The 26,690-nt window shown below is 43.7% G+C and overlaps 1 protein-coding gene and 1 long non-coding RNA gene across 5 annotated transcripts; one reads left to right on the top strand and one right to left on the bottom strand.

Annotated features, from left to right (window-relative positions):
* The first annotated feature begins 430 nt into the window (after window positions 1–430).
* Window positions 431–26,676, top strand: unm_sa1614 (un-named sa1614). Of its 4 annotated transcripts, none has more exons than XM_028997464.1 (29): window positions 431–894; window positions 7,549–7,621; window positions 7,890–8,035; window positions 8,244–8,318; window positions 9,707–9,756; window positions 10,610–10,739; window positions 10,839–10,924; window positions 11,830–11,905; window positions 13,143–13,229; window positions 13,588–13,596; window positions 14,326–14,426; window positions 14,677–14,746; window positions 15,089–15,176; window positions 15,686–15,734; window positions 18,598–18,761; window positions 19,454–19,587; window positions 19,969–20,060; window positions 20,439–20,625; window positions 20,976–21,061; window positions 21,851–21,966; window positions 22,185–22,252; window positions 22,527–22,634; window positions 22,738–22,993; window positions 23,091–23,288; window positions 23,643–23,706; window positions 24,165–24,226; window positions 24,816–25,000; window positions 25,429–25,551; window positions 26,208–26,676. In XM_028997464.1, exons 1-29 carry the CDS (start codon window positions 769–771, stop codon window positions 26,280–26,282), a joined length of 3,084 nt encoding a protein of 1,027 aa, XP_028853297.1. In that variant the 5' UTR covers window positions 431–768; the 3' UTR covers window positions 26,283–26,676. The 4 variants fall into 4 exon arrangements, with proteins under 4 accessions (XP_028853297.1, XP_028853296.1, XP_028853298.1 ...); XM_028997463.1 differs by having other exon boundaries at window positions 11,830–11,914; XM_028997465.1 differs by lacking the exon at window positions 13,588–13,596 and having other exon boundaries at window positions 11,830–11,914.
* LOC114800298 (uncharacterized) lies at window positions 10,219–17,681 on the bottom strand. The gene is made up of 3 exons (XR_003751371.1): window positions 17,641–17,681; window positions 11,254–11,317; window positions 10,219–10,346 (listed from the first exon to the last, which is right to left on the bottom strand). It is a non-coding gene; the product is annotated as an uncharacterized LOC114800298 (long non-coding RNA).
* Window positions 26,677–26,690: the final 14 nt, after the last annotated feature.

Here is a 26,690-nt window from a genome sequence, read left to right as displayed (position 1 = left end):
GGGAAATAATACACAAGGCAAGTGACAAGGGGGTGCTGTGCTTGGGAAATTATAAAGCAATAAAAAGCAATATTTACATACATAAATAGGTAAATAAATGTGTATTTGCATACAATCGTCCAAAGACCGAACATGAATTTTTTTCTCATCTGGATAGTCAAAATGAGACCAGAAACTTATAGAAACGAAATAATCTGAAATACAGTACTGGTTCACAGCGTAGATCGTGAAGAGGTTTTATTATAGAAATAGACAGAAACACATCACCTTTGGACAATGCTGGGTATTTGAATTCATGTTGTGAAAGTAGTACTATATGGCGCATTACGATTACTACAATACTAGTACATGCTGCAGTACTTCCCCGCCAAATGCGCGTACGTCACTCAGCACCCTCGCATGTCCCAAAGTGCCACGACGACGTGCACCGCGTTATTCTGCCAGGATCACCAGGTACATCCAGTAACCCGACCGGCGGACGCGGCCATGCGCGCCCCCGCGCCACCGCGGGCGCGCGCCTCGTACAGTTCCTCTTTCGGCGGCGCGGCGCGGCGCCCCGGAGATGGACGTCGGCGGCGCGGACCACTCGCACCTGACGACGCGCCGCGAAGACGCGCTCAGCCTCGGACCCGCCGCCTCGCCCCGGTTCCGCTCCGGCCCGGGTTTCACCCCGTAGCGTTCCAGGTTCGACCCACAGAGTCGCCCCCCCCCCAACACCACCAGCTCTTTTTCTTCTTCTTCTCGGGTTGATTCGAATTCGCCGCCAAGATGCCGGAGTTAATATCTGTGGAGGAGTTTATCGCGGAAACTTTGGAGGACTACAGCTCCCCGACAACCTCGGCGTTCATTACGAAGATGACGAGTTGCAGGAATTCCGCGAACAGCATTGAAGAGGTGGGTTCTCCTCCACCCGCGGTGCTATTAACACTCCGTTCTACCTGTTCATCATATGCTTGTTTTTTTTTTTTTTGGCTTAGAATTCTATATTCAATCTGTAACATGCGCGTTTCTCTTAAATAAAAAAAGAAATCTCTTTGTTGTTGAACCCTATTGTTTCCACCGCACGCTTTCCCGATCATGAGGCGCATCTCTGGCCGCTCGGCTTCGCTCGGCTTCGCTCGGCATTGTTCTCCTGTAATGAAGCCATTTAGAACATTTAGAACAGCCCGCGGTGCCGGACGGGAAACTTCAGCACCGGCCGGCGACGCGATTTTAGGGCCCCTGCGTGGATGCTTTTTTTTTTTTTTTTTTTTTTTTTATTTACCCCCCTCACCATTGAACAACACAACACTAAAATACTCTGCAGCCGTCAGCACATATGCGACTCACACTGGAAAAAAATCAAATTCGTATTTGTCTTTGACTCCCTTGCAGATTGAAGTGTCCCGTTAATGTTGATGGATGATGTGCGGTTCCCTTTTTAAAGAGTCGCAAACGCGTTTTCTACAGAAAAAAAATTACTACTGATGCTCTTTGGTGTGTGTGTGTGTGTGTGTGTGTGTGTGTGTGTGTGCAACAAACCTCTCTGTCCAGGTTTTGTTTCTGTCAGATGCCAAGCTGCACCAGAGGTCAGGGATGCTGACAATAGGAATGCCTGTCAGCTGTTACCATGGCGATGACCCAGGCTGTGAAACGCAGTGTAAATTGGCCACTGTAAGGCATTACGCGCTCGACTGTTTGCGCATCATTTGACGTTTACGCGGCTCCGCGTGTCTCCTCAGGTCTTAGGTCTCCGCTTGTACCGCCTGGGGTGGCCCTGGGTCCAGCAAAGCGGCAAAGTCCCCTTCTCACAGGAGAGCGTGTGATGGAGCGGCTCATTAGATTAACGTGGACGTGAGGCGGTGAAAGAAATCCCAGTGTCTTAGCCAAATGCCTCGGCCGTCAGACTCCCAAAAATAAAAACAATGGGGCTCATTGAGAGTGTGGCGGGCCAGCGGATTTGGAAAGATTCGCTTTAACGCAGGGATTTTTTTTTATCAGCCCCTGCTTTTATCCACCCAAACGCGGGACACGGTGAATCGACGTCTTCTTTTCCAGCCGGGAGCCTCTAGTACGCTGTTTTCTAATTTCAGCACCAGTCGTCAGGCTCCACTGTGGACTCGAGCGCAAAGAGCATGCAATCCCCCATCACCCAGATATTTCTCGGTTCTTGAGAGTGGCTGGGGTGAAGAGCGGGTGGGCGGGGACTGGGGGGGGGTGTGTTGCCTGGAGGCGCATTGTGGGCTTTCCTGGATTTCACCCATCTCTCAGGCACTCTGCTGGAAAACAAGAGGCTCTTACAGAGATGAAGCGGTGTCCTGACAGCATGTGACGTCCTGACCTAATCTGCGACACACGACAGGAGCGTCCGGCCCTTTTATTTGGTTATGTGCGGCTGCGGCAGTAGCGCTGTTCCACATGAGCTGGTGCCTCGCCAGTTTGGCCGCATCCCCGCCGGAGCCTGCGAGTTTGCCGCTGCCGGCAGCGGAGATACGGAAAAGTACATTGAAATAGAGGTGGTTTGGGATCAGACCAGGCGGTGGAGTGGAATAATGGGCCAGTTCGTACACCAGAGTACACAGGAAGAAGCCGCCGACGCCTGATTCATCTGCTTGTCTGCTTGACCCAGAGGGAGAAATTAACACAGACTCCCCAAACAAATGGCTACAGTGCAAATAGTTCTCTGAACACACACGTTTCCGCCATATTTCAGACTTTTTACGCATCTTGATCACAGAATTTCCATCAAACCCAGCGTCTAAGTTTCAAGTCATTTATCCACTGAGACACATACTCCAGCATGGTGTTGTCTTCTCGTTCTCTGACATCTGAATGGGCCTGAGCAAGGTACCGTCCCCACACACTGCTGATGGGTTCAACGCAGAGGACACATTATGTTGTGTGCACCGTGTGCTGTGCCTGCGGTGTATCACAGTGACAAAAAACAATCGCTGTCACTTTGTACGATGATTTGGGTTACTGCATGTCCCCAGTGACCGCTGGAGCAGTTGTCATATTCCCTCTTTCTCCGCTCCTCCAGCCATGTACCATTTTTCTCACTGTGCCTCGGCGAGGAATTGCCACAGCTGCGAAAAAATAAAGCACCGGCGTCATGTTCAGTTTGTCCACTGGTCCGCTGATGCGTTGTGAAGGCCACACGAAACCAGCGTCCACTAAAACCGCGTCACTGCGGCGTCCGAGCGTACGCTTGTGCTCCTTCCTGTGCAGGTTTTTCCCTCCATGGTGAGTGGGACCCCCCCCCACGAGTGATGCCGGAACGCTCTGCGTGAAGTGCACTCAAAAGTCATCAAAACGTGGCACGTTAAAACACCTTTACTGAGGTGCAGTCCTTCCAGCGAGGCGGTGGATTTAACTTCCTTTTTCTGCTTGAACACACAAGGGCGACGTCTGTCTGTCTGTCTGTCCGTCTGTCCGTCTGTCTGTCTGTCTGTCTAGCCTCCACACTGAGATGTCTGCTGTTTTTGGCATTAGTGTTCTTTTTTTATCAAGGCACTCAGATTTATGATGCCATTTTTGTGTTTTCACTGTATTAGAGTGCATTTGTGACTATTCATTTTTAGCTGTGACAGTAATTACCTCGTCATCGTCCCCTAGCTGCTTGACATGCGAGTTCACTGGATAATGGACCTATTAGGTCCACATTATACACATCCGACATGCAGACATGGGCCCAATCACCATGCAGCACAAAATGGAATCATAAATACGAATACCGTACACTGACGGCAAAAATGGATCACCCTCTGCACTTTTATGGAGGAAGATCAGAATAAACGATGTGTTGAGGCGGAGGCATGGTGCTGATTCGATTCAGGCAAGCGCCTCCTTCTGATTTTGTCACACCACCTTTTTCGCACTGTACTCACTGCACACATCAGTCATGTATAGACACTGTCAGCCATTTATGCAAGGGACCACGCTCCATTTACAGGCACGCATGTCCAGTTAAAGGAGCCAAAGACAGATCTGGAGTTTCGTAGTTAAGAGAAGTCTCCATAGCAACCGCATTTCAAGGGACATTGACTTGGGTCATCTTCTTTTAGTCCTGAGAGATTGGTAGCTTTTTAATGCCTGCTGAGCTGTCCGAGATCAAGACTTTATTAAAAAAAAGTGTATGAACCAGCATTTGATTTTTATATGTTTTTATATATCGTATTTAACAGAGATGTAGAGTTCACACTTGTCTGTCCCCATAAGTGCACATAATGCAGCATTGATTTATGACAATGGTTATTCATTCCATTCTTGTTAAGCTAACAATTATCTTACAAAAACATAGTTAAATTATTTAGTTGTCACCTGATCAATAAACTATGACATTTTTATGCAACTAATTTATGTGAGGTTTGAACAAGGAGTGATCAGTGCGATTTACACAACAGCATATTTACACATCACACATGAACCAGACACCCGCAAACTAGCTGGCTCAACGTCTTATGATAATACCACGTAGCTGCAGATTATAGGTCAAACCGTGCAAAATGGTCACCTTACACTCAGAATAATGCAAAAAATTCAGTAACTTTCAGTTTCCGAGCTACTTTCATATTCGTACAGACACAACAGTATTCCAATTCTAATCAGTTATAATGGGGATCTTGTCCTTGACGCGGACATACCTTTAACATGGATCTCAACAGGGACACAACAGAGCAATCATTTATAAAGGGTCTGTACAAAAACATCCAGGCAGAATGCATATAATGAAAATGTGTTCAAAGACCAGAGAAGACTAGAAACGCCTCCACCTCCACGACTGCAGAAAGAAAGAAATGGCTATTGTCACAAGGTAGTGTGTAGAGGGTCTTGAAGGTTGGTTGATACAAAGCGGCAGCAAGGATGCGGAAATGGTGAGGCTTGAAATGTACTAGTCTATCACCAGGACAAATAATATATTAATATATTAGATGGTGAAAATGAAGTTATGTGTTACAAATGGCCTTCTAAACAACTTAAACACTGAGCAAACACTTGCATAGAAGCAGCCCATCTGTCAATCAACATCAGTCACAAGATAGAAATCTTTGTACAAGTCAAATAACTACATGTAGCATTAAGAATAGAGCATATCAGAACAATCACATGGACATGAGAGATTTAAAACAGTAGTGGCCCCCATTAGGACACTGGGCATCAAGAAAAACTGTGATCTCCTCCACACAGTGGTGAGATGTTCTTCATTGACGGACATCAGCTGATCTAAAGAAAGTTGTAATTATTTTTAGTTCTGCTTACTTCTAAAGACGCCGTTCTTCACTGTCTTAGTAACGACCCGGGTGATATGCCACTTCCTATGAAAGAGGGACATCTGATTGTCTCACGTCTGTCAAAATTTACAACTGAGGTGTCAGTTCCGAGAAACTGTGACTTTCAAGCCCATTCGGCACACAGCACTTCCCCTCGACAAACCTCTCTGTGATGATGAGACTGTGTGCAGAAAAGAGTCTCGCTTCGTCACGACTGCGTCCTCAGCCGCTGTGTGTTCATAGCTAATTGAGAGCCTATGGGGCTTTTCCATGAGCATGTCTAAATAAAAATGTCTAAATATAGCACTGGGACAGGAGGAGGGGGGCAATTCTGCTCTCTCCATTTGGTAGTTTAAAAAATATTGCCCCCGAGGAACAGGCCTCGTGCTCTTCATGCATGGAGAAGTGATGGCACCTGCGGAGATGTTGTGTTCAGGAAAGCTAAATGAAATGCTGCTTCCCATTACAAAACCCCCAAGGGCACGGAGAGGAAGTTGTGAAAGGCTGTTTTGTCAGAAAATTAACTGAAAGATTGACGTGACCCTCAGCTCTTTGCCCGAATTCCCAAGTACTACACTTGCTGCTAAGTTCACTGGATATTTGACTTCCCGGGGCTGCGGCAGTGGCTGCTTAACCTTCTGTGCATCCGTGTGATTAAACGAATCGAATAAATAGCTCCTGTTTTTGGAGACATACGATTTTTGGGGTGTTGAAATTAGATGTTTTGCAGGCTGGGGAAAGATTTGGTGGTTAAGTGGTTTTATTGTTCAATGTGTGTATAAATGTTGTTTGGTAGGATGAAACCTTATCCTCGTCACATTGTGGGACAAATGTGGGAGAATTGTTTTCAATATGTTCAAACAGGTACACACAGTCAAAACAGAAATGTTTCACAAGTGAGACTTCACAGTGTTCCTGTTACGACAGCATACGTAAGAAGGCCTGGATTTATTAAAATTCATTAGCTTGGAAGGCCTTTGAACACCTCTTGCTCCTATAGGATAAAGAGAGGGCTGGCTCACCAAAATAGAAAGTGCAACACCCTGCCTAAGTCCACTGACCCATAGAAAGTTGTTTTAAGGTGGACCGTGGCTTTGGTAAGAAAAAGCTTGTGCGTAAACATGCCGGTATGCCACTTCCACTAATAATAGTGGTTTTTATTTTAGTTTTTTGGCTTGTGGGGGTTTGATGTTGCAATTTCAACTACTGATGCTAAAATGAGTGGTTTGTGGTTCAGTAAATAGAGGGATTGCATCAAATTAACAAGAGCCCAGGCTTAGTGTAACCTTTACTTTCCACATTTAGTACTACAAAAATTTATCTTTTTTTACTTTATGCAGACTTTTATGGGTGCTGCTAGCTCCTGTTAAGCAACCTTTTTTTGCAAGGCAGTGCAGCAGCAACTGGAGGATGGGGCTACAGCAGGACAGGCAGGGAGCGCAGCAGCAGGAGGGGGACAACTGGAGGAAGGAGCTTCAGCAGGACAGGCAGAGCAGAGCAGGCAGCGCAGCAGCAGGAGAGGGACATCTGGTCTGTCCAATAGGCGGCTTGCGTAACCAGGGAAGGCAGGGAGGAAGACGCACCTTCATGGGTCATGCTGCGCGGGGACTGGTGAGCGGTACTTCGTCCAAAGCTCTTCCTCACTCCCTGCAGGAGTGGTGATGGATCAGGAGCCGCAACAAACACAGTTTTGTTGCCGATTAGTTTCATCCCATGCCACTGTCATGACTGTGATTTCTGCCTGGTCCAGTTGTGTGAAAAAGATGGAACACCTGAAGAACTGCACGTTCCAAGTGCTTCCAGTTCCTGTCAGTTCATGTGTCTGTGTGTTCTGTGTGGAGAAGTGGCTTTAGTATCAGTGTTTCTGTTCTTTCTTTCTGATAGGGATTACCAGGGATGCCCACAAATTTTAAACAAAGTCCCACAATTAATTGCATGGCTGTAAAGCATCTGCTAAATGTCATGGTCATGACAGCCCTCGGTTTGTCAGTATTAATATTTTTGTGGAGCTTTATTAAGCTCCTCCAAGTGCTACCAAAGGAGCAGAACTCTAGGTGCTGGATTTGACAGGACATCGTGTGCCAGTCCTCAGTGGCTGTCAAATCGGCCGCTCTGTGTGCCAGTTGATTTGCATGTACTCTGTATCAAAATCCACTTCCAGACAATTTTTACTCAGCTTGGATCATGTTCCTTTGCAAGCTATGCACAATTTATGTGTTTGTGTTTATTTTCTCCTTTGTAGGGAAATAAAATGATATCTCATAATAACTAGTAATATTTTAATAACTCTCTTCTATAGGCTTTGGATTGTGATCGGACTGTTTTGCAGAAACTTAAGAAGGCAGCTAAAGCGAAACACACATCAGGCCAAGGTAAGGTCACACAGACCACTTCTAACAGGTCATCCTGCCCGGTACATGGAATGGGTTTAGACCAGCTCCTCCAAAACAGCTCAAAAACCATATAATACTGAGAAAATGGCTGCCATTATTGTCACACGAGTGCCCCTCAAACACAACCAAGCATACCTCAGCGCTACCATTAACCAGTACCATTATATTTTCATTATAGATTATATCATTAATAAAAAAGAACCTGCTAGAGTACCTGCTAAAAGCAATAGTATGTTTTCCCCGCCAGAGCACATATCACATCTGGAGGTCTACATCAACTCGATGGAGAAGCTGGCGGTGAATTTCCACAGCAACGGAGAACAGGAAGTGGCCTCAGCCTTCAATAAATTCGCAGAATTCTCCAAAGAGCTGCTGACACCAATGAAAAATTTGGTGAGGATTTGGGTTGAAAGTGTGTGGACAGATATTTGCAGAGAGCTTGTAGTGTCATGAAAAGACAAGATAAGATGCACTACCCCCCCCCCCCCCCCCCCTTCTTTAGCTTAACTGATATGTATATGACGTAAACAGTGGAAGTTGCTCAAGTGATTGTGTCACTCGGAGTAGTGTTGCTGTGTTTGAAAGTGTCTTTGTGTTTCAGTTAAAGAGCATGCTGCACAACGTCAACTTCTTTCTCGATTCGCTGGTGAAAGGGGACCTGAAAGAGGTGAAAGGGGTAAGTCACACTGCATCACAAGCCTCTGTTCTCATGGAAATGTCACATTACTTCAGGAGAATTCCCACTTGCCCTTTTGAAAACTGTAAAGGAAGCCTCCACACCCAGTTTCTGCGGTCCACTGTCCACAGTGCACACGCAGATGTAAAACACACACCTGCCATGATCAGTGGAACAAGGTGACTGAACGGTCAACGGTAAACTGAGCACATTGGTCGCACAGTCAGTTATCCCAGAATGCTTATCACACAAATGTCAGATTGAACTGGAAATGTGCACATAACACCGCAGCCATGTTGTAACAGCAATAAAACTGTGCCTTACCTGTGTTAAAATGATTTAATAATGTGTTTCAAAATTATATATTCACAAAAAAAATACAAAAAACATGCAGAATAATTTGAGCTGCATTTGCTGTAATCCATGCTAGAACTGACACCTGATTGGTTGTGTTTTCAAAACCATGAAATATATGAGATAACCTTTTGAATTCATGTGTCTAATGTGTTTTGCATGCCTCTGTTGTGCAACACCCTATGATAAAAAAAACTGTAGCACATGACATAAGAGACTTTATTGTTTTACTGGTTGTCAGTAAGGCTAGCAGCAATAAAATGATAAATAATTACAAGAGAATTAGAATAATAAAACAATCAAGCAAAGTTATGAAAACTGATGTTTATAGTTATGAGTTGAGGTAAGAAAACAGGAAGTTAAGCAGTGAATACAGATATTGCAGATTATTTATGTCAACTGAATTGACCAGATTACTGGGTGGGTGGGTGTTTCAAACAGACCTGTTTATTGGTTTCATCTTTATAATTTAACACCTTAGAACACAATGTATAGGTACAGTGGACAGTTTGATAATGTAATTTTTTTTCAGGTTGCTATCTGACCTCATAAATCATAGCCTCATATCCCTGTGTTCAAATGAATCAGATTTAGGACTACTGCTAAGGTTTTGCCACCAAATGTTGGATGCTGTTGCACAATTCACTAAAGACATGTGGAATGACAAAAAGTCTCATTCTGAGATGGGGTATTGCTTTTTAGGGGACATTTTTCAGTGAGTCACAGTCAGTACTCTTTGTAGCATAATTTTATTGGGTTATCGATCCAGGGACTAGACACATTTATAACAAATAGGCTAATGGGGTATGTTATGTTTAACAAGCACAGCTAAATGTTACACAGTTCTCACTCCCTACGAACAGAAATGGTCTGAATTGATAATTATTGATAATTGTGTGGTGCACATAAACCACAGTCCCAACAGCAACCTAGATGCAGTCAGAGAGCTTGAGAGCAGATGGCCCTATTTCTCCCACCCTGCCGAATTCACTCCTAATGAAAGGAGTTAATCTAATTCTGCTCTTTTTTTTCAGGACCTGAAAAAGCCATTTGACAAGGCATGGAGGGATTATGAGAGTAAATTGTGAGTGAGCTGATCATATCAAGTGTCTCCTGTGTGCATTTTGTACAGGTCTGTGTTTTAAACAGACACTGTCTAGAGGGAATCGGGAGAATCTGAGCATGACAGATCATATTCAGTGATCTGAGCTCAAGACATGTTGGTCTGTCTGACATACAGGAAGTGATCGTAGAAAAGAGAAAAATAAACCACTTCATGAGTCCCTGAAGCAGTAAATGACTTTACACTGAAGGAGAGCAATGTGATATACAGAATCAGGTATATTTTTCCGATTTATAGTTAGATATAAAGATCCATCTGTAGGCCAAACTGGCATGTGTATGTGTTATTATGTTTATTGTGATTGCATACACAACCAGGAAATGGGATTTTAATGTATTATATATTCTCAAAAGGCTAATACTAGCTTTAAAGTTCTGTATAAAATTAATTTCTGATAAATCATGCATTTAAAAATCTATTTGTCTGGCAGCTTCTTGTACACTGTATGCAGTGTAGATGACACCTTGACTATTCCATGTATATGGAATGTATAATTAATAATGTGAGCTTCATTGAACTGAAAATCAGGGCCTCTGGCTTGGAGAGATTATCTGAAAAAAAAAACAGTGTGTTAATATTCAAAGTTACATGCTGATAATTTGGTCTTGACAGTCATGCTCTGTGAACAAATGATCCCAAATGCAACTTGCAGAAAGCAAACAAGTTCCTCCTAGGCATGGCAAATACTGACAGAGTAAAAGAACTGTATATCATGTCTTCCATATTCATGCAGCTCAGTAAAAAAGGAAAAGTGCAGCAGAGTCACAGAGCTTCACCGCCATGATGAGACATTCTGTGTTTTCACTGCCTGTAGCACAAAGATAGAGAAGGAGAAGCGTGAGCTGGCTAAGCAGTATGGGATGGTGCGGACAGAGGTGAGCGGTGGGGAGATTGCAGAGGAGCTGGAGAAAGAGCGCAGGATGTTCCAGCTGCAGATGTGTGAGGTGGGACACATACATGCATTTCCACGCGCCAACGCCCAGCTCGCTTTATTTTCTTGAATTGTGAAGCTTGGTTTTTCTTTCATTGTGTTTTTATTTCAGTACCTGATCAAAGTGAATGAAATCAAGACCAAAAAAGGCGTGGACCTGCTTCAGAACCTCATCAAACACTACCACTCACAGTGCAAGTAAGACCAGTCGCCACCAGCGGCGTTATTAAGTGCACTTGGTCTCTTTCAGTTCATCGACTTCCCACTCAGTCATCATTAAATTGACCTGACATCTCTGTAATTTTCGGGGCTATGCTTTTTCAGGCCCACTGATGATCCAAAGCTCTGCTCCCATTCAAACAAATTGATCAGCAGGCAGCTGCAGGGGAGAGCTTGATGGGGCGGGGAATGGATGGCATTGTCACCACTGTAACCCGCAGCCTGGGCGGTGGGGGAGTGGGGTTCTACGGAGCGATGGCATGAGTGCTGCTTTGAGATAAGCACGATGCCCGGTGCATGTAATTTACTCTGCAGTTACTGGAATCTTTGAGGCTCGCTGCTGATGACAATGTGGAAGGACGGCACTTCTGTCTGAAGGGAGGAAAGAAAGGAAGCGCGATCAGCAGGGTACACGTTTAACAGCTGTGCAAAAATCGGTGATGATGGCCTTTCAATGTAAAAAAAAAAAAAGGTTTCAAGTAAAGTCCTAGTCGAGCTGGGCAGTGGCGGCAGCACTGGAGTAGCAAAAATCATTGATGTGGCTTCTTTATTAAAAACACCAACCCATAACTCAAAAATGTGAAGTTAGGGCAAAGTATCATCAATGCACTGTCTCACTGTCACTCCTAATATTTGGTCAGCGCTGGTATGAATGGTTTGGTATAATGAGTCTTTTTACTAGAGTGTCTGAAGTGCATGCATGTAATATTTATGCGTGCCCGGTTAGTGTTTATAATAAAGTGGCCTGCGAGTGTACAATTTTGTGATTCTGCTGTGTGGCTGTCTCCCCGTCCGATGTGATTAAATCTCAGGCATGGTTTTTGCTTGCATGCTCATTGTTACACTCTTCAGGGCTGGATGATAAAACTGGAATCCTCTGTCAGTTTCTTCCAGGAGTGCCTGGATGCTACGGAAAAGCTGAAGCAGCACATCGATGCACTGACGGGAGAGCTCAGTCACGTGAGTGAGGCATGCATGCATTACATTGTGTGCGTGTGTGTGTGTGTGTGTGTGTCTTTGTAAATCAATACGGAATTAATATGATAATATTAATACTAATAATAAATGTTATTATCAGTAGTAGACCAGGTTAGAGTTTTTATTTTGAGTTGTATACATTTACAATATGGATGTGTCCTTTGTGTGTGTGTGTGTGTGTGTGTGTGTGTGTGTTTAAAGAAAAGCATGTTTAATAATAAAAATATATATAAATCAAAGCACTGCCATTCATTTGTCCGCCAACAAGTATCACAGCACCATTTCTATTCACAACACGTGTCTGACAGTAGCCTCAATTATTTCCCATTTACACCATTATTATTTAATCTGTCTTAGTCTGGTAGTAAAGCTGCACCCCTACAGATAAATTCACATACACATTCACACACACACATTTAGATATGCTTATTGACAGTGGGATGTGCACAAAGCATCTGTGTGTCACATGATGTGGAGATCAGAGGCTGCTCTCAGGGCCCAGCTGTGTCTGCTGTCTTTTTTTTCTCCGCCCTCCCTTCCTCTCTTGGTCTTTCCATCCCTCCATTCACGTGAGCATCATCAGGTGCTCCCCATGTGGCCTTGCCCTCATCAGAATTCCCAGCATGCTTCTTCCATAGATCACTTTAATTACTTCACATGCAGTTATCAGCACACTCTTGATACACACCATTTGTACATCAGATTCACTGTTGTCATCTGCAGTTGGTGTTTTTTGTAGTGCTGAAATGGCTTCATTATCGCTTTCACACAGTGTCGCAAGGCTGGGATGTAGTTGTCACACATGATGTCCTTTATGGTGGCATCAGACAGTGAATTTTAAACAATTTTTTTTTTGTATGTGTGTGATTGGGGGGGCGGGTATTCAAATGTAAAATGGACCGAACGATACAATATTATTGTACCAGCCACCTGCCAACCCAAAATCCGTTTAGGCTGCCTGTCAGCACACCGGGGGACGTTTTGTTTCAATAATTCACAATGGAATTAGGGGTGGATTTCAAGATTATGTGTACATATTATTAATTTGCATGCAATACATTATAATTTCCAAATGAATATAAGGAAATATAAACTACATAAGAGAGACATGGATAATAACACCTCGTTCTGTGTGTGAACATTGTCTTGGTGTCGTGTGTATGTGGGGTCTGAGTAAATGAAGGGGCTGTTGTGAAATTGAAGGTCTGTCTTTGTCCAGATCAAGCACAGGCAGGATGAGGAGAAGAGGCAGCTGTGCACACTGAGAGACCAGCTCAGGCCTTCCCTGCAGCCTGAGCTCAAAGAGGTACACTCATGCTTTGCACAATGGGAAGAACAATAGCATGTTTTAAATTTAGTGCTTTTATGAGAAGCTCTTGCAGTCTGACATTTTAAACCAAAATGCGGTTGTCGGGTAGCCTCAGCTCTTCATTTAGAGGAAGTCTGTAACACATGAAACTGAGTGCTGCAGTACACATCCGTATTGCAGGTTTAATAACAAATAATCTATCTGCAAAGAATTTGAAAATTTAAGGTTTTGGTGTGAATGGATTGAAATGTTGCAAATTGAGGATGAAGATGTTAAAGTGAGACATGTTAGACATAATAAAGATCTTGTGGAAAATATTAACACAGGCTTTGTTTTAATGCGGCAAAACCTGCAGTCCAGAAGAGTAAGTTTAAATGCATGTGTTTCGTACCAATATCATCATTTGTTGTGTGTTTTAACGACACTAAAGCTGGTGCATCAGTTTTGTTCATATTCACTCACCTCATGTGTTTGTAAGTATGTAGTCTGAAATGAATTTACCTGGAGAAGAACAAGTCAGCAGTACTTGATTGAAGAAACTTTTTTAAGATTGAAGATTTTAAGATTAAGCTTGAAGTCTTAGTGCCATTATTAAAGACTTCAGTGTTAAATGGACTGATGTGGATGTTTCCCTAGCCAAGATCCAGATCCATTAAAGAAAAACAGCACCTCACTGACGTAATCTCTTTATGCTGCATGGGATACACATTTATTAATAAAACCGATTCTCTAAGCTCCTCTTGTGGCCTGGAGTGACATTTAACAGTGAAGTCGCCCGCAGTGATCAGTGTTAGAATGTTGGATGAATGTTTTTACTGAGTCATGCATCTGCTCAGAATGCGAATGCAATTGCATGAGGTGCTAGAAATGTTTGAGTCACCTTATCATCCACTGTCACATGTAGTTCATCCGGTGCTGTGTGCAACAGCTTACAGATTGTACATATAAAATGTAAAAATGCATTAGATATTTTTATTAAATTGAGGAAAAACCTCTAATGTTAAACGTGTGTTTGTGTGTGTGTGCGTGTGTGTGTGTGTGTGTGTGTGTGTGTGTGTGTGTGTGTGTGTAATGTCCTCTATGTGTAATGCAGGACTCTCTCAGCAAGCACACTGTGTACAGCATGCATCAGCTTCAGGGCAACAAAAACTACGGCACAGAAAAATCAGGCTACCTTTACAAAAGAAGTGATGGGTAATGGGATTCTAATCATGACATGTATCATGCATACACAAATAGACAGCATCATCTGTTTCATTACTATGTATAATTCTAACATTTATTAAGTTTATATGTATATTGTTACCATTTAGAGTGGATGATTCAATTTCCTGAAATAATAACATCTGGGCATTTTATAAATCCATCTTTAGTATGTGTTGTAAAAAGCAGTGTCGTGTATTTTTGAGTATCTTCACCCCTTCCCTCTCTGTGTGCTTGGCAGGCTGAGGAAGATGTGGCAGAAAAGGAAGTGTACGGTGCAGAACTGCTATCTTACCATCGCACATGGAATGGTTAGATGGCTTCTACACTTTTCCCATTTTAGCCCTTGTGGACAAGCTGCCTTTCAGCTGGGTTACACTTGCACCCGAACCAGTTGCTCAGTGTACCAGTTGTAGATGTGCCAGGGGCAAGAGAGAACAGCATTTCAGCCTGGCAGTGTATAACATAAGGCATCTCCAAGGGTTTGTGCTTTTCAACCTTGGACTCTAGCACATTATATGCACAGAGGCATATCTGCAGCTGTGACATGCATTTTTAGTTCTATTATATTGTAATATCAATATTTGTAAGTCTTGATTGATGTGTCAGTGGGTAGAAGCTTGGTTGTAATGCATTTTAATTCCTACTCGCAGCCTAACAAAGCTCCAGCCAAGCTTAACCTGCTAACCTGCCAAGTCAAACCAAGCTTGGAGGACAAGAAGTGTTTTGACCTCATCTCCCGTATGTCTCTCATTTCTCTCTCGTGCTTGTGTGTACAACTGCAGACACAAACAGACACTGTATTACTATTAGCGTGTATTACTTTTCACACACATGCACAACAGGAAATTAAGAGAAACGCAATCCGTTATGGTCATTGCAACACAGACACACAAACACATGCACACACAAACAGCAGTGGCCCTGGAGCATGTACTCCAACAGAGCCGCATCATGGGCCAGCTGCCTCCATACTTCACTGTACTCCACAAGGACGTTTTATTTTTTGCCACTTTAATTAGACCTTTGCATTCATTCCTCCATGAAGATCTTTTTAACATCTTCAGGGATTTCAAGGAATAAATTCTAATGAATGTAATCTATTTTGCATTGCATTGCTCACCATATGAACCCCTTTATACATTTTATTAATGCAGCAACTGAATAGAATGTATATCTGCCTGTATGAAGGGGTTCATCATTGTCTCATTTAGCTGTTTGTGTAATAAGCACTTTCATTCTGTTTTCAGATAACCGTACTTATCACTTCCTAGCTGAGGATGAGCCGGACTGTATAGCGTAAGAATCTCCTTGTTTGTCGTGGTTGCCCTCTGTAGTCCCGTGGGTGTGGTTGGTTGTCATGTGGTCTTTTCTGAGAATGAGGAATCTATAAATCACAGACATCACTGCCACACACATGGCCGGGCCTGGAGGGCAGACAGAGCACTAACACGCTCACATGACTGCCAAAATGATCATCCAGCATTTGCACAATGTCATAAACATAATCATTCTCACCCATGAATACACAATAATTACCTGTTTAGAAATTCACACTTATTCTCCACACTTTTATTTCGTTACAAATTCAGCACACCTACACACACTTCTCAATAAAATGTGCCCTTTTCAATTCTCTGGAAAAATTGCCATATCTCAAGATAGTATATGAGCTTTGAAGTGTGGGAACACTTCTCTCTGCTGAATGACATGCCTGGGCAGAGGGATCACATTTCCCTCTCATAAAGGGCATCTGAATGGCAGAGCTGAAGGAGGAAGATAAATAATGGGCCTCCACCCTTCTGCCTTGATGGACTACATTCAGAAGGGGTCTTAGAAGTAGACCATTCATTCGTTCGTTCGTTCATTCATTCATTCATTCATTCATGCCAGGTTTCAGATAGGTAAGATTTTATGAATAAACAATGCATGTCAGGGTTACAACAGTGGTTACAACATGGTTACAATAAAACTGTAACTCCGGGAGCAGACTGAGATGTCTAGGCAATCATATTTAGTTCTCTTTCAAGCATTTGTTTCGACAGTCCTGACTGGCTGGCAATTGTGACGCATGTGCTGCGCCACTGCTTCAGTCTTTTAACTCTTCTCGCTCTCAGAAGAAGCTTACGTCATCCTTGGCAGACATGGGGGGCGTCAGGTGAGATCAAGTCTACACGGCTAGCCTGTCTCCGAACAGTAGCCTTGCCAGCTAGTCACCATGCTATGCTGCGCTGAGACGAACGTTGTCATTTGTGGCGGAGCACACTGGACCGAGGCACCACACCAAGGGATTCGAAGCCTGGACATACAGAATGTTCAACATGCCTTGGGCTGCAACATCCCCAGGCCACCCTGGCATACTGGAGCTCGTGCATTCATTGTGCCCAGTTCTCGCTGAAGAGTCTCCAGTGCAGGCGGGCGCGCCAAGCCAATCTGTCTGGAAGAGCCCCTGAGCTGGTAGTTACCACCCTCCCACACGAAGACTCAATGGAGTCCGGCCAGGACGCAATTCCTGTCACCAGCTGGGCAGACCACCTCAACGCTGTTTCTCCACTGCTGGCCCAAACGGACGATAGCCTCACGGCTACTCAACGTGAAGCCACTTCCGACGAGGATGACCCCAGCGCAGGCTGCAAAACCCGTGAGGCGTGGGGCGAGTGCAGCAGCACTGCTGGGACAGCAGTATGGACCTGCACAAACCTGCATGTTTTTTGCAAAAGGGCAGCTGCAAAGCTGGGCATCCCCTGGACAGAAGACCACATCTTGCAATGAGGGCAAGCGGTTGCCGAAGGAGAAATTCAAGATGTGCATGGTCACGGTCCTCTGCCTGCGCCTGCTCAGAGGCACCATTCAATTGTCAGGCCGTGCTATGGCATTGATGGTCAAGCAGCAGTGAGCACGCTAACTGAATTTGTGCAGCCTCTCTCACAAGGAGAAGAAACAGCTGCTGGACGTGTTCGGTCCGGAGGTGGCCACCATACAAAATGGTGCAAGGAGACCTCCTGCTTACCGTGTCCTGAGATGCCAGCCACAACCGCATCCAAACCTCCACAGCTAAAGGGTGTCTGGGCAAGACACCCAGCCGATCCCCACTGCAGCACACTGCACACTGCTCCTGAGCCAGAAGCAAGCTTCCCCTGGTCATGGAGGGACTCCGTTCTCAGCGTCATGATGCAGAGGAAAACCGGACACTCGGATGGCTCACCGGAGTCTCAGTTGTGTTCCAGAAGCACATCTTGCACGGGCATGCCTCAGACTTTCCTGACGACGGACGTTCCGGTGGGGATGATCTTCCGCATTACAACGGATGCTTCCCTGGTGGGCTGGCGGGCCACCCATGAGGGCAGATTGGTGAATGAGCCCCCTGTCCCTCACACTTCGAGTTTTGTTAAAACTAAACCCGGCTTTTAAACCTAAGGTCATCAGCCCCTCGCTGGCTGCTGGCCCTATTAATCTGACTGCTTTTCACCCTCCACCATTTTCCACTGCGGAGGAAGAACAATTTCACATGCCTTGCGAGGTCCAGGCGCTGCGCTGTCATGTACAGAGGACTGCAGCCTTCAGGACATGGGTGGTGCCTCGAAAGGGGCGAGTCTATCAAGAAGCAGCACCTTTCGCCCTGGATTGAGGCGCCCATTGGGCTGCGTGCCCACTCCACCCAAGGTATGTCTGCATCGTGGGCTTTTTTTCAGGGGATATCTGTTGGTGACATTTGTGCTGTGGCACACTGGTCATCACCACGCACATTTGTGATATTCTATCGGCTGAATGTCACGGTGCCGTCTCAGGAGCGTAACCTCTGCAATATCGAGTCGTGTGTCAACCTGAACTGGTTATGGTACTGGTCTGAGATAGGTTTGTCTGACAATAAGGGACTAAGCATATACCATACTGAGATACCGAAAACAAATGCTTGAAAGACAGTGCTTTTGCTCAGTGGCACCTTGGTGGATCGGGATTCGAACCGGCAACCTTCTTATCCGCTAGGCCACCACTGCCCCACTATCCACTACACTGTAGTGGATAAAGGGTATCCATTACAAAGCCATATTTGTTTGTCCAACCCATATCACATATTTGTCTAAACCCAGAGAGCTCGATGATCACTGGGCTCAGAGAGAGAGAGAGAGACCACGTTGACCTGGCCGCTGTATGTCTTCAGGTGGATCTCGGTGCTGAGTAACAGTAAACAAGAGGCGCTGAACGTAGCTCTGGATGAGCACAGGGCAAGCGGGGAGAACAGCGTGGAGGACCTCACACGGGCCATCACAGACGATATCCGCCGCATGCCCGGCAACAGCACATGCTGCGACTGCGGAGCCCCAGGTGAGATGCCACTAGCAATGGCATTCATTCCTTCACACCCATGACGGCTGTCCTCATATTTAATATCAGACATGACATATCTAATGAGATGAATGCATTCATTATAAGTAATTTTAATGTCCTGAAATGTCATGACAAATGTTTTGTGTCATAACAAGCTGTAGGATTATCCTCTGACAAAAAAATTAATTGAGAGCAAATATTGTTTTTGTTTTTTCCTATCATTGGTTTCCATACCCTGAAAGGATAATTTAATTATTAATATAATTAATAATTATTGTATGTATATGGCCCAGGTCCTGTGCAGGATCCTAAGTAGCAAAATGAAAATGAATATTTTTTACTACAATTCATGAATCCAGTTTCCTTATTATGTGTATATTGAATTGTTTGTATATGTCATATTTTTAATGTCTGAGGGAAAAGGGGCTACAAGGCTGACCAAGGCACCATGTAAGAATTGAACCATATCAGTTGAGATGAAACAGATCTCACAGTTTACCCCAGAATTAAAACTCTGGGGTAAAAATGAATTATTACTAAAAACTAAAAGTTATTACTGTCACTAGGTTTGGAGCAGCCTTTGGAAATGTTCCTACACTTTCCATTTCGATTGCACTAGACTCATAGGGGTCATTAGACTCAGACTGCCACTGCAAAAATGTCAGAATCTCATGTGTGTCTCTCTGCAGATCCTACATGGATCTCCACTAACCTGGGGATCCTAACCTGTATTGAGTGCTCTGGGATCCACAGGGAGATGGGTGTCCACTACTCCCGCATCCAGTCCCTCTCTCTGGACAAATTGGGAACCTCTGAGTTGCTGGTAAGCCTGGCAATGACTTTATAATCCCTTTATAGCTCCTGCATAAAACAGGAACTCAGCGAACAGGTGAAATCAGGGTAAAGGTGTTTGACTGATTTGAGTTTATAATGGCGTGCAGATTTCACACGTCACCTTGGATGGATACTGTTGTGTTGTTTGCTATATAAAATAGGCTGCAGTGCTCAGAAGCTAATTTCAGTCAGATGTCCATTAGTATGAGCATGAAAGTGTAGCAGCTGGTCCTGCGGCACCCTTATCTCCCCCCTGCACACACGCAGCACTTTTTCAGTGATTTTCTTCTTTGCTTTATCCTGTTCTTCCTACTGATTTCTCTCTGTAACTGTGTCTGTGAACACACGTGTGTTCATGTATTCTTCACAGTTGGCCAGGAATGTGGGAAATGCGGGATTTAATGAGATCATGGAGGCCAACCTGCCAAACCTCTCAATCAAGCCAAGTGCAGACAGCGACATGTGAGTGATGAGTGCGTGTGTAATTGCCCCTCAGGCTACAGTCCATATCTCTGCACCTGTCTAGACTTTGAAAGACGTGCAGATTCAGGCATCATCAGCACTGCTCTCCCTTCTTCCTGTGAGGATTTGTAGATTCTTCGGAAATTCCGAACAGTTAAATCCTAAAAAGATAGAAATGTAAGTGTGATGATCATCTCACCTGCCTTTCCAAATACAATTGGATCTATATTATATACACTATACTGCACTAAAATAAGTGGCTAGTCTCATTCACATTTATATTTACAGCATTTAGCAGACATCCTTATCCAGAGTAACTCACAATCAGCAGTTACAGGGAGAGCTTATTTAAGGTTGTGTTTATCTGTGTATGTGCAGGGCTGTTCGTAAGGCGTATATCCTGTGTAAATACATGGAGTGGCAGTTTGCACAGCGCAGTGGGGGGTCCCCAGATGTCTTAAGGCGCAGCCTGCAGGAGGCGGTCCGGAGTCGGGACGTCTACAGTTTGCTGCGGATGTACGCTGAAAGGGTGGACCTCAGCCTGCCCCTGCCTTGCCCTCTGCAGGTACACATCATGCCAGTATACACAAAGACACACACACACTCAAGTGTACCTGACAGTAGTATTCAAAGTTGCACATTGCTGCCACCTGTGGGTATAAAGAATATCCAACACAGCTGCAAAAGCCCAACTACAGCATACTTTTATTAATACACAATAAATCTTAATTAAAATATACTATATTGTTATTTAATGTAGGCCGTAAAACTATAACCATATTGCCATATTTATACATTAGCTAATTTAGTAAATGCTGCCAAATTCATGACATTATTTTTAGTGTTTTCCCTGCAGGGCGAATACAATCTCCCTGTACTGATACAGGACTCATGCATTGTGTTTTTTCCATCCAGGAGAAGGGGGAGACTGCCTTGCACCTGGCTGTTCTTCTGGCTGACCGTACCTCACTGCACATGGTGGACTTTTTGGTGCACAACAAGTGAGTGATTTAAACTGCAGGATTGGAGGTGTGAGGAGACGCAACTAACCACCATGCCACAGCAAACCAAACGCAGTAAATGAAGAATTTCTTGTGGTGACATTGAAAAATTGTTGACATCATATCTTATTGTCAGCTTGGTCCCTTCTGCTCTGTTGTTTTAAGTTTTTTGCTGTTTATGTAACCCTGTTCACCAGCAGCTGGTGGGACTGACTAGGCTGAGCCCTGGGGAGAGAAATGCTGGAATGTGTGAGAGAGGAAGCTGAGGATTCTCTATGATCATGTCTGAACATTCTCACAAGCTGGAGATACTCACACCAGCTCTTTATTGCTATGCTAGCATCGGCATATTAAAGGAGAAATTCTCCACATATTATTTTCCCTTCATCATTGTCCTGAAGTACTTTGATGTAAACGTTGCTTTGCTGGAACCCATTGCACTGCTGCAATAAATACATAGTCAAAATCTTTAATATAAATTAGATAAATTAGTGGACATGAACAAAGTGGATTTGAACCGACAACCTTCCGATTACGAGTCTGTTTCCTTACCTGCTAGGACAACCACTGCCCTAATGGGTGTATCTTCTACTGGATTCTAATAAAACTGCTTTTTATGATTACTGCTAGTAAAGAGTTTTCAAGAACCCTGGATCCATAAGCACTCCTTAAATAAAATGCATCAGTAGAAGTTCTTTTAGAAGTTCTTTTAGTCCTATTTGTGAAGTAATTCCTTATTACTCATACTGTACAACCCATCATAACTTGATGCGAACTTCTTATTTGCAGCACCAACCTGGATGTACAGACCATAAGGGGGAACACAGCTCTGCATTACTGCTGTCTACACAACAAGACTGAGTGCCTAAAATTGCTGTTGAGAGCCAAAGCTAACACACATATCAGTGAGAGATCCCTTTCTGCCTGCCTCTGTTTACAGTTAACGTTTTAAGATACTGTAAGATTTTTGTCCTGAATTGTAAATATGCATTGCCATTTTTATTTGCAGCTAATGTAGATATATACATATCTTATAAAAAACATAAATGTGTACATGATAAATGCCATTGGGTGATAATGGTGAAAAAAAAGGTTAATTCTGTGTGGGAATTGTGTCATGTAGGGAATGACACAGGCGAGACTGGAGTGGAGATAGCCCACAGGCTGAAACATCATCAGTGCGAGGAGCTGGTAAATACAGAAACCCTGAAGCTCTTTCAGAAATACAGTGAATCACTGACATATTTTAATCTGAATTTATCTACATGGAGTCAATTTCAGCATTCTAGATGCACTTTGATGCACTGTCCCTCATGGTTATTCAAAATAGGCAAACTATGCTGATATCACCTCAGAATTCACAGCTAATCACATAACGTATAAAACAAATATTGCTGGAATTGACAAGATAAATATGCCTTTTTCACCCTTTATGAAAAATCTCTCACATCTTTGGCTTTTTCAGATAAAGCAGGCACAGAATAACCAGTTCAACATGCATGTTCATGTGGAGTATGAGTGGAGGCTTAGGCAGGATGACCTGTATGAGAGTGACGAAGACCTGGAAGAAAAGGTGAGGTTAGAGCAGTTGTAGTTTTTAGGGCTATGAAATGAATGTACACCTATAAAAATATATATATTTTTTAAATAAGTCTAAAATTGGAATTATATTTCAGGTGGGACCAGTGAAGAAAGACCATTCCACTGGCCGGCCGTTCAGCCTGTACCAGAGCAGCACGCTGAGCCAGGACAGGGGTGTGGGAGGAGGAGGTGGTGGTGGGGGTCTCTTCAGTGTTGGTCGCAGGCTGGCTCTGGGACGAGACCCCCGACGAGATGTGTACGCCACTCCTGGTAGTCAGACACGTAGTCTGGACAGCCCCCCACCCCCTCCACCATCATCCCCGGCACCCCCACTGCCACCTAGAGTGAGAGGTGGGACATGGGGTGTTTTTTTTTTTAACCAAATGTTCATTCGGTTTTCATACATGAATTTCATAATACTCTTCAATCTTCCATGTGGCTCTCTCAGTTCCCAATGTCCCACCACCTCCTCCACCACTGAGCCCACCAGAGGGCTGGAGTGATATCAGCAGTGGCAGTGGGAGCACTGGCAGCCGTAAGAAACGCACTCCGCCACCTCCTCTTGTCATCCGCCACAAGCGCACCTATTCTGAACCCTCCCCTCAGGTTCCGCATAGTCCCCACACCTGTAGACAAGCGCACACAGGTGAGTACCTGCTGTCCCACGTGTTTTTTTCCTTTCATGGCCTCCACTGGTTCACAAATATGTCTTGTCGCTTCTTAAAATAATTGTGCATTTGTTTCAAATAACCTTTTTGTGCTTTTGGTTTTGCTGTAGTGTGTGAAGGATAAATTGTGTTTTTTTCAACATCCTGTCAAATTCATACATTGCAATAAGAAACCTCAGTGTCAGAATGAGCATGTTTTAATGATGCCAACAGCATATCTGAAATGAAAAGAAATAGCCACGTGGCTTTTCAGTCTTTTCATCTCATGTTAGGTACTGACAATGAGACCATTTTTATAAACATCCAGCATTTATCATGACTGTCCTATGCAGATTATGGGCTGCCTGTAAAACCCAGGGTCATCAGCGGGCCTGATTCATCATTCCAGAAATGCGGGTGAGTTTATCAACTGCCATTGTTTTTAAAGGCTTCAGAGCTGGCAGCACAGGCTGTTCTCATTTGCACCTATGCACCATATGATGAAACAATCAACCTTCTTGACTACTGTCCACTTCTGACAGCATCTGCTCTCCGTAGTCCTACCACCTCAACTTCTTGCACGTGCTGTGCACATTCTTTAGATCCTGAGGTTTGAGAGTTCTTCCTCCACTGGAAAAACAGTACATGTTAATGCTAAGCATAAAGTGAAAGTGAAAGGGACAGCAGGTGGGGATGGTGGTGGATTTGAACCCACAACTTTTTGGTCAGATGACCACTTCCTTAGCCGCTAGGACACCACTGGCCTGTAATATACAGTAATGCAATATGATGCAAATTGTGAGATGGAATACAATGTCTGCAAATGTTGTAATAGGTCATGTCTCATTAACATGGTGGTGCTTCCTATTTTTTAGCTCAGGATCACCCAAGTACACTGTGACAGCCCTTAATTCCCTTTCTGAGCTACCAGAGAGAGGTAAACATTATTTATTCTTCCTCGTGTCTCATTACACCCACTAATAATCCCTTATGGATAGAAACTTTGTCCATAGCATAAAGAAATTACCTATGATTTAATCAGCAGCACTAGCATGAAGTCCTTTTTTTACTCCCCAGCCTTACTTGATACTGATTGCATATTGTGCTCAATATTATTCTAATACCATGTTGTGTCAAATATAATAAATGTTATTTTTTGGGGTGAGGGCACTCATTAATCCGATCATTTCTTTTTCTATTTCTGCAACACCTTCCTGCAAATGACTAATTGTATTTAGCTATTTGCTAATAATTTGTGTTTAAGGATTTATATCCTTCGTTTTTGGATTTTAATGAGCAGGGTGGCCTCTAGCTGCATAGGCCTGGAATGGTAGCATGTCGTCTGACTGGTATGAAAATTATAGACTTAAAGAAGGAGCGACTGAGTATGCCCCTTTCTGGTGTGTCACTGCACACAGTTTACTTTCTTTTATTCTGTGGATCAAGTTTAATATGTAAGCAGAGTTTGGGTTCATTTATAGTTTTATAAAAACTAAAGGCAGGATTTTTTTCCTGTCCCCTGTTAGGACTTCGGCCAGATTTAGAGAGCAGCGTGTCCCACTTTATCTACCAGATCCCCCAGTCCAGCACCAGCAGGCCGCCAGCACTCTCACCAACATCTCCCCGCTCCTTCAGCCTGGATTCCAATGGTTCCTCTTCTTCTTCCTGTCACCACGGAAACATGCCACAACCACTACCAAGGAAAACTTTGGTATGAAATAGTCCTATATGTTCATTTTAATATCTGTACTGATCATCCATTCTGATAGAATTATTTATTTATTGTAGAGCCAGGCTATTAATTCTAATATTCTCTTATAGAGCGTGCCCAGGCAAACCATATCGACAAAGTTATAAATAACTATACGCCAGAGTAGTGTGAATTTGGCCAAATTTATTACTTCCTTAATTTGCAACTGTTTCCAGCTAAATTAATTGCAAAAGGGAACCTCATGTACCTATGATGAAAATTACAGACCTTTCTCATTCTTTTAAGTTGGACAACTTGCACAATAGCTGGCTGCCAAATACTTTTATTTAAAAGATGCATTTAAAAGATGCATTGCGATAATTGTATGAATATCATAATTTACCTTAACTATTGACACTTTATTGATGTTGTTGGTATCTCTGTGACAGATGAAGCCAAAGGTGCGTCGTGTGAAGGCCATTTATGACTGTGTAGCAGACCACCATGATGAGCTCACCTTCAATGAGGGGGAGATATTGGTTGTGTTGGAAGAAGAGGATGCCGACTGGTGGGTATGTATCTTTTTTTAAGATAGAAGGGGGATTGTCTCAATTCTGCTAACACTGTCAATGTGATTCACTGTTAGGAAACTCATTATTTGCTCATTCAGGTTTGTTGCTTTGTTGCAAGGTAACTGATCTGCCAGAGGTGAATGTGGGGCTTCTGCACTGGGACCCAGGGGGCTGCAGCAATGGGAGTTTGTGGAAACTCCTGGCTGCCCCACATAATGACCTCCAGAGTAGTTTAACAGCATGCAGGGGTCTTTAACATGCCACTGCTATTCAACAGAGCCACCACAGAACACATAATTAGCACAGAGTTACAGATAAATGCAGGAAAGAAAATGATCAAACTATGCTGTTTATTTTAGATTTAGAGCATTTATCAGATGCCCTTATACAGAGCGACTTACAATCAGTAGTTACAGGGACAGTCCCGTTGGAGACACTCAGGGTTTCTTGCTCAAGGTAGTATGTGGGGTTGAACCTGTGACTGTGGTTGTGTGATTCATAAGCGATTGTGTTACTCCCTATGCTACTGCCACCCAACTTTATGGTGGGGGGTTTTGAGTTGTATAGTATTTTTTCTTGTTTCAATTGGATTGATGTGTGTCTGTGGATCCATTCTGAGCTCAGCACATGTCACCAGTGTGTGTCTGTCCTGTCAGCACGGCTACATCGAGGGACAGCCGAACAAGATGGGGCTCTTTCCCGCCTCTTTTGTCTGTACTTTGGCTGAGTGAAGCTGGCCAGAGGAACATGAGGATGACTTCACAGGCTGCCACGGACACCCTGGGAAAAGTAAGAGGATTCTCAATGTCTGCTGTCATTCTATGTCATGAATGAACAGGGTGACCAAATAAATGGACGCTATAGCTTGTTCTACCATCAACTAATTACTGAAGTCACTGTAAATTAATCTAAAATTATTATGAACTGGGGTAATAATTAATTGTGAATGTTGAAAATACTTGGTATTTATATTATGTAGTAGAAAGGGGACATGCTGTGCTGTACAGTGGTGGTGGTGGTGCTTATTTGAAAGTTTTTTTTAATCTGTAAAACAGATTTTATTTTGTGAAAATTTGTATGTCGTGTACAAAAATAAACTGAGGTCGTATTTTGAAATCACCCAAACCCGCTGTGGCCAA

Source organism: Denticeps clupeoides, chromosome 12, assembly GCF_900700375.1.
Source record: "Denticeps clupeoides chromosome 12, fDenClu1.1, whole genome shotgun sequence".
Lineage (NCBI taxonomy): Eukaryota > Metazoa > Chordata > Actinopteri > Clupeiformes > Denticipitidae > Denticeps > Denticeps clupeoides.
Note: the sequence above shows the minus strand (reverse complement) of the source record. Positions and strands in the feature narration are given on the sequence as shown.

Bases quoted from the DNA above. Each gene is read 5' to 3' on its own strand.
- unm_sa1614 (XM_028997463.1), top strand. From the start codon at position 769: ATGCCGGAGTTAATATCTGTGGAGGAGTTTATCGCGGAAACTTTGGAG. The intron at 10,740-10,838 runs GTGGGACACATA...TTTTTATTTCAG, and splicing joins TCCAGCTGCAGATGTGTGAG to TACCTGATCAAAGTGAATGA. The intron at 20,626-20,975 runs GTACACATCATG...TTTTCCATCCAG, and splicing joins CCCTGCCTTGCCCTCTGCAG to GAGAAGGGGGAGACTGCCTT.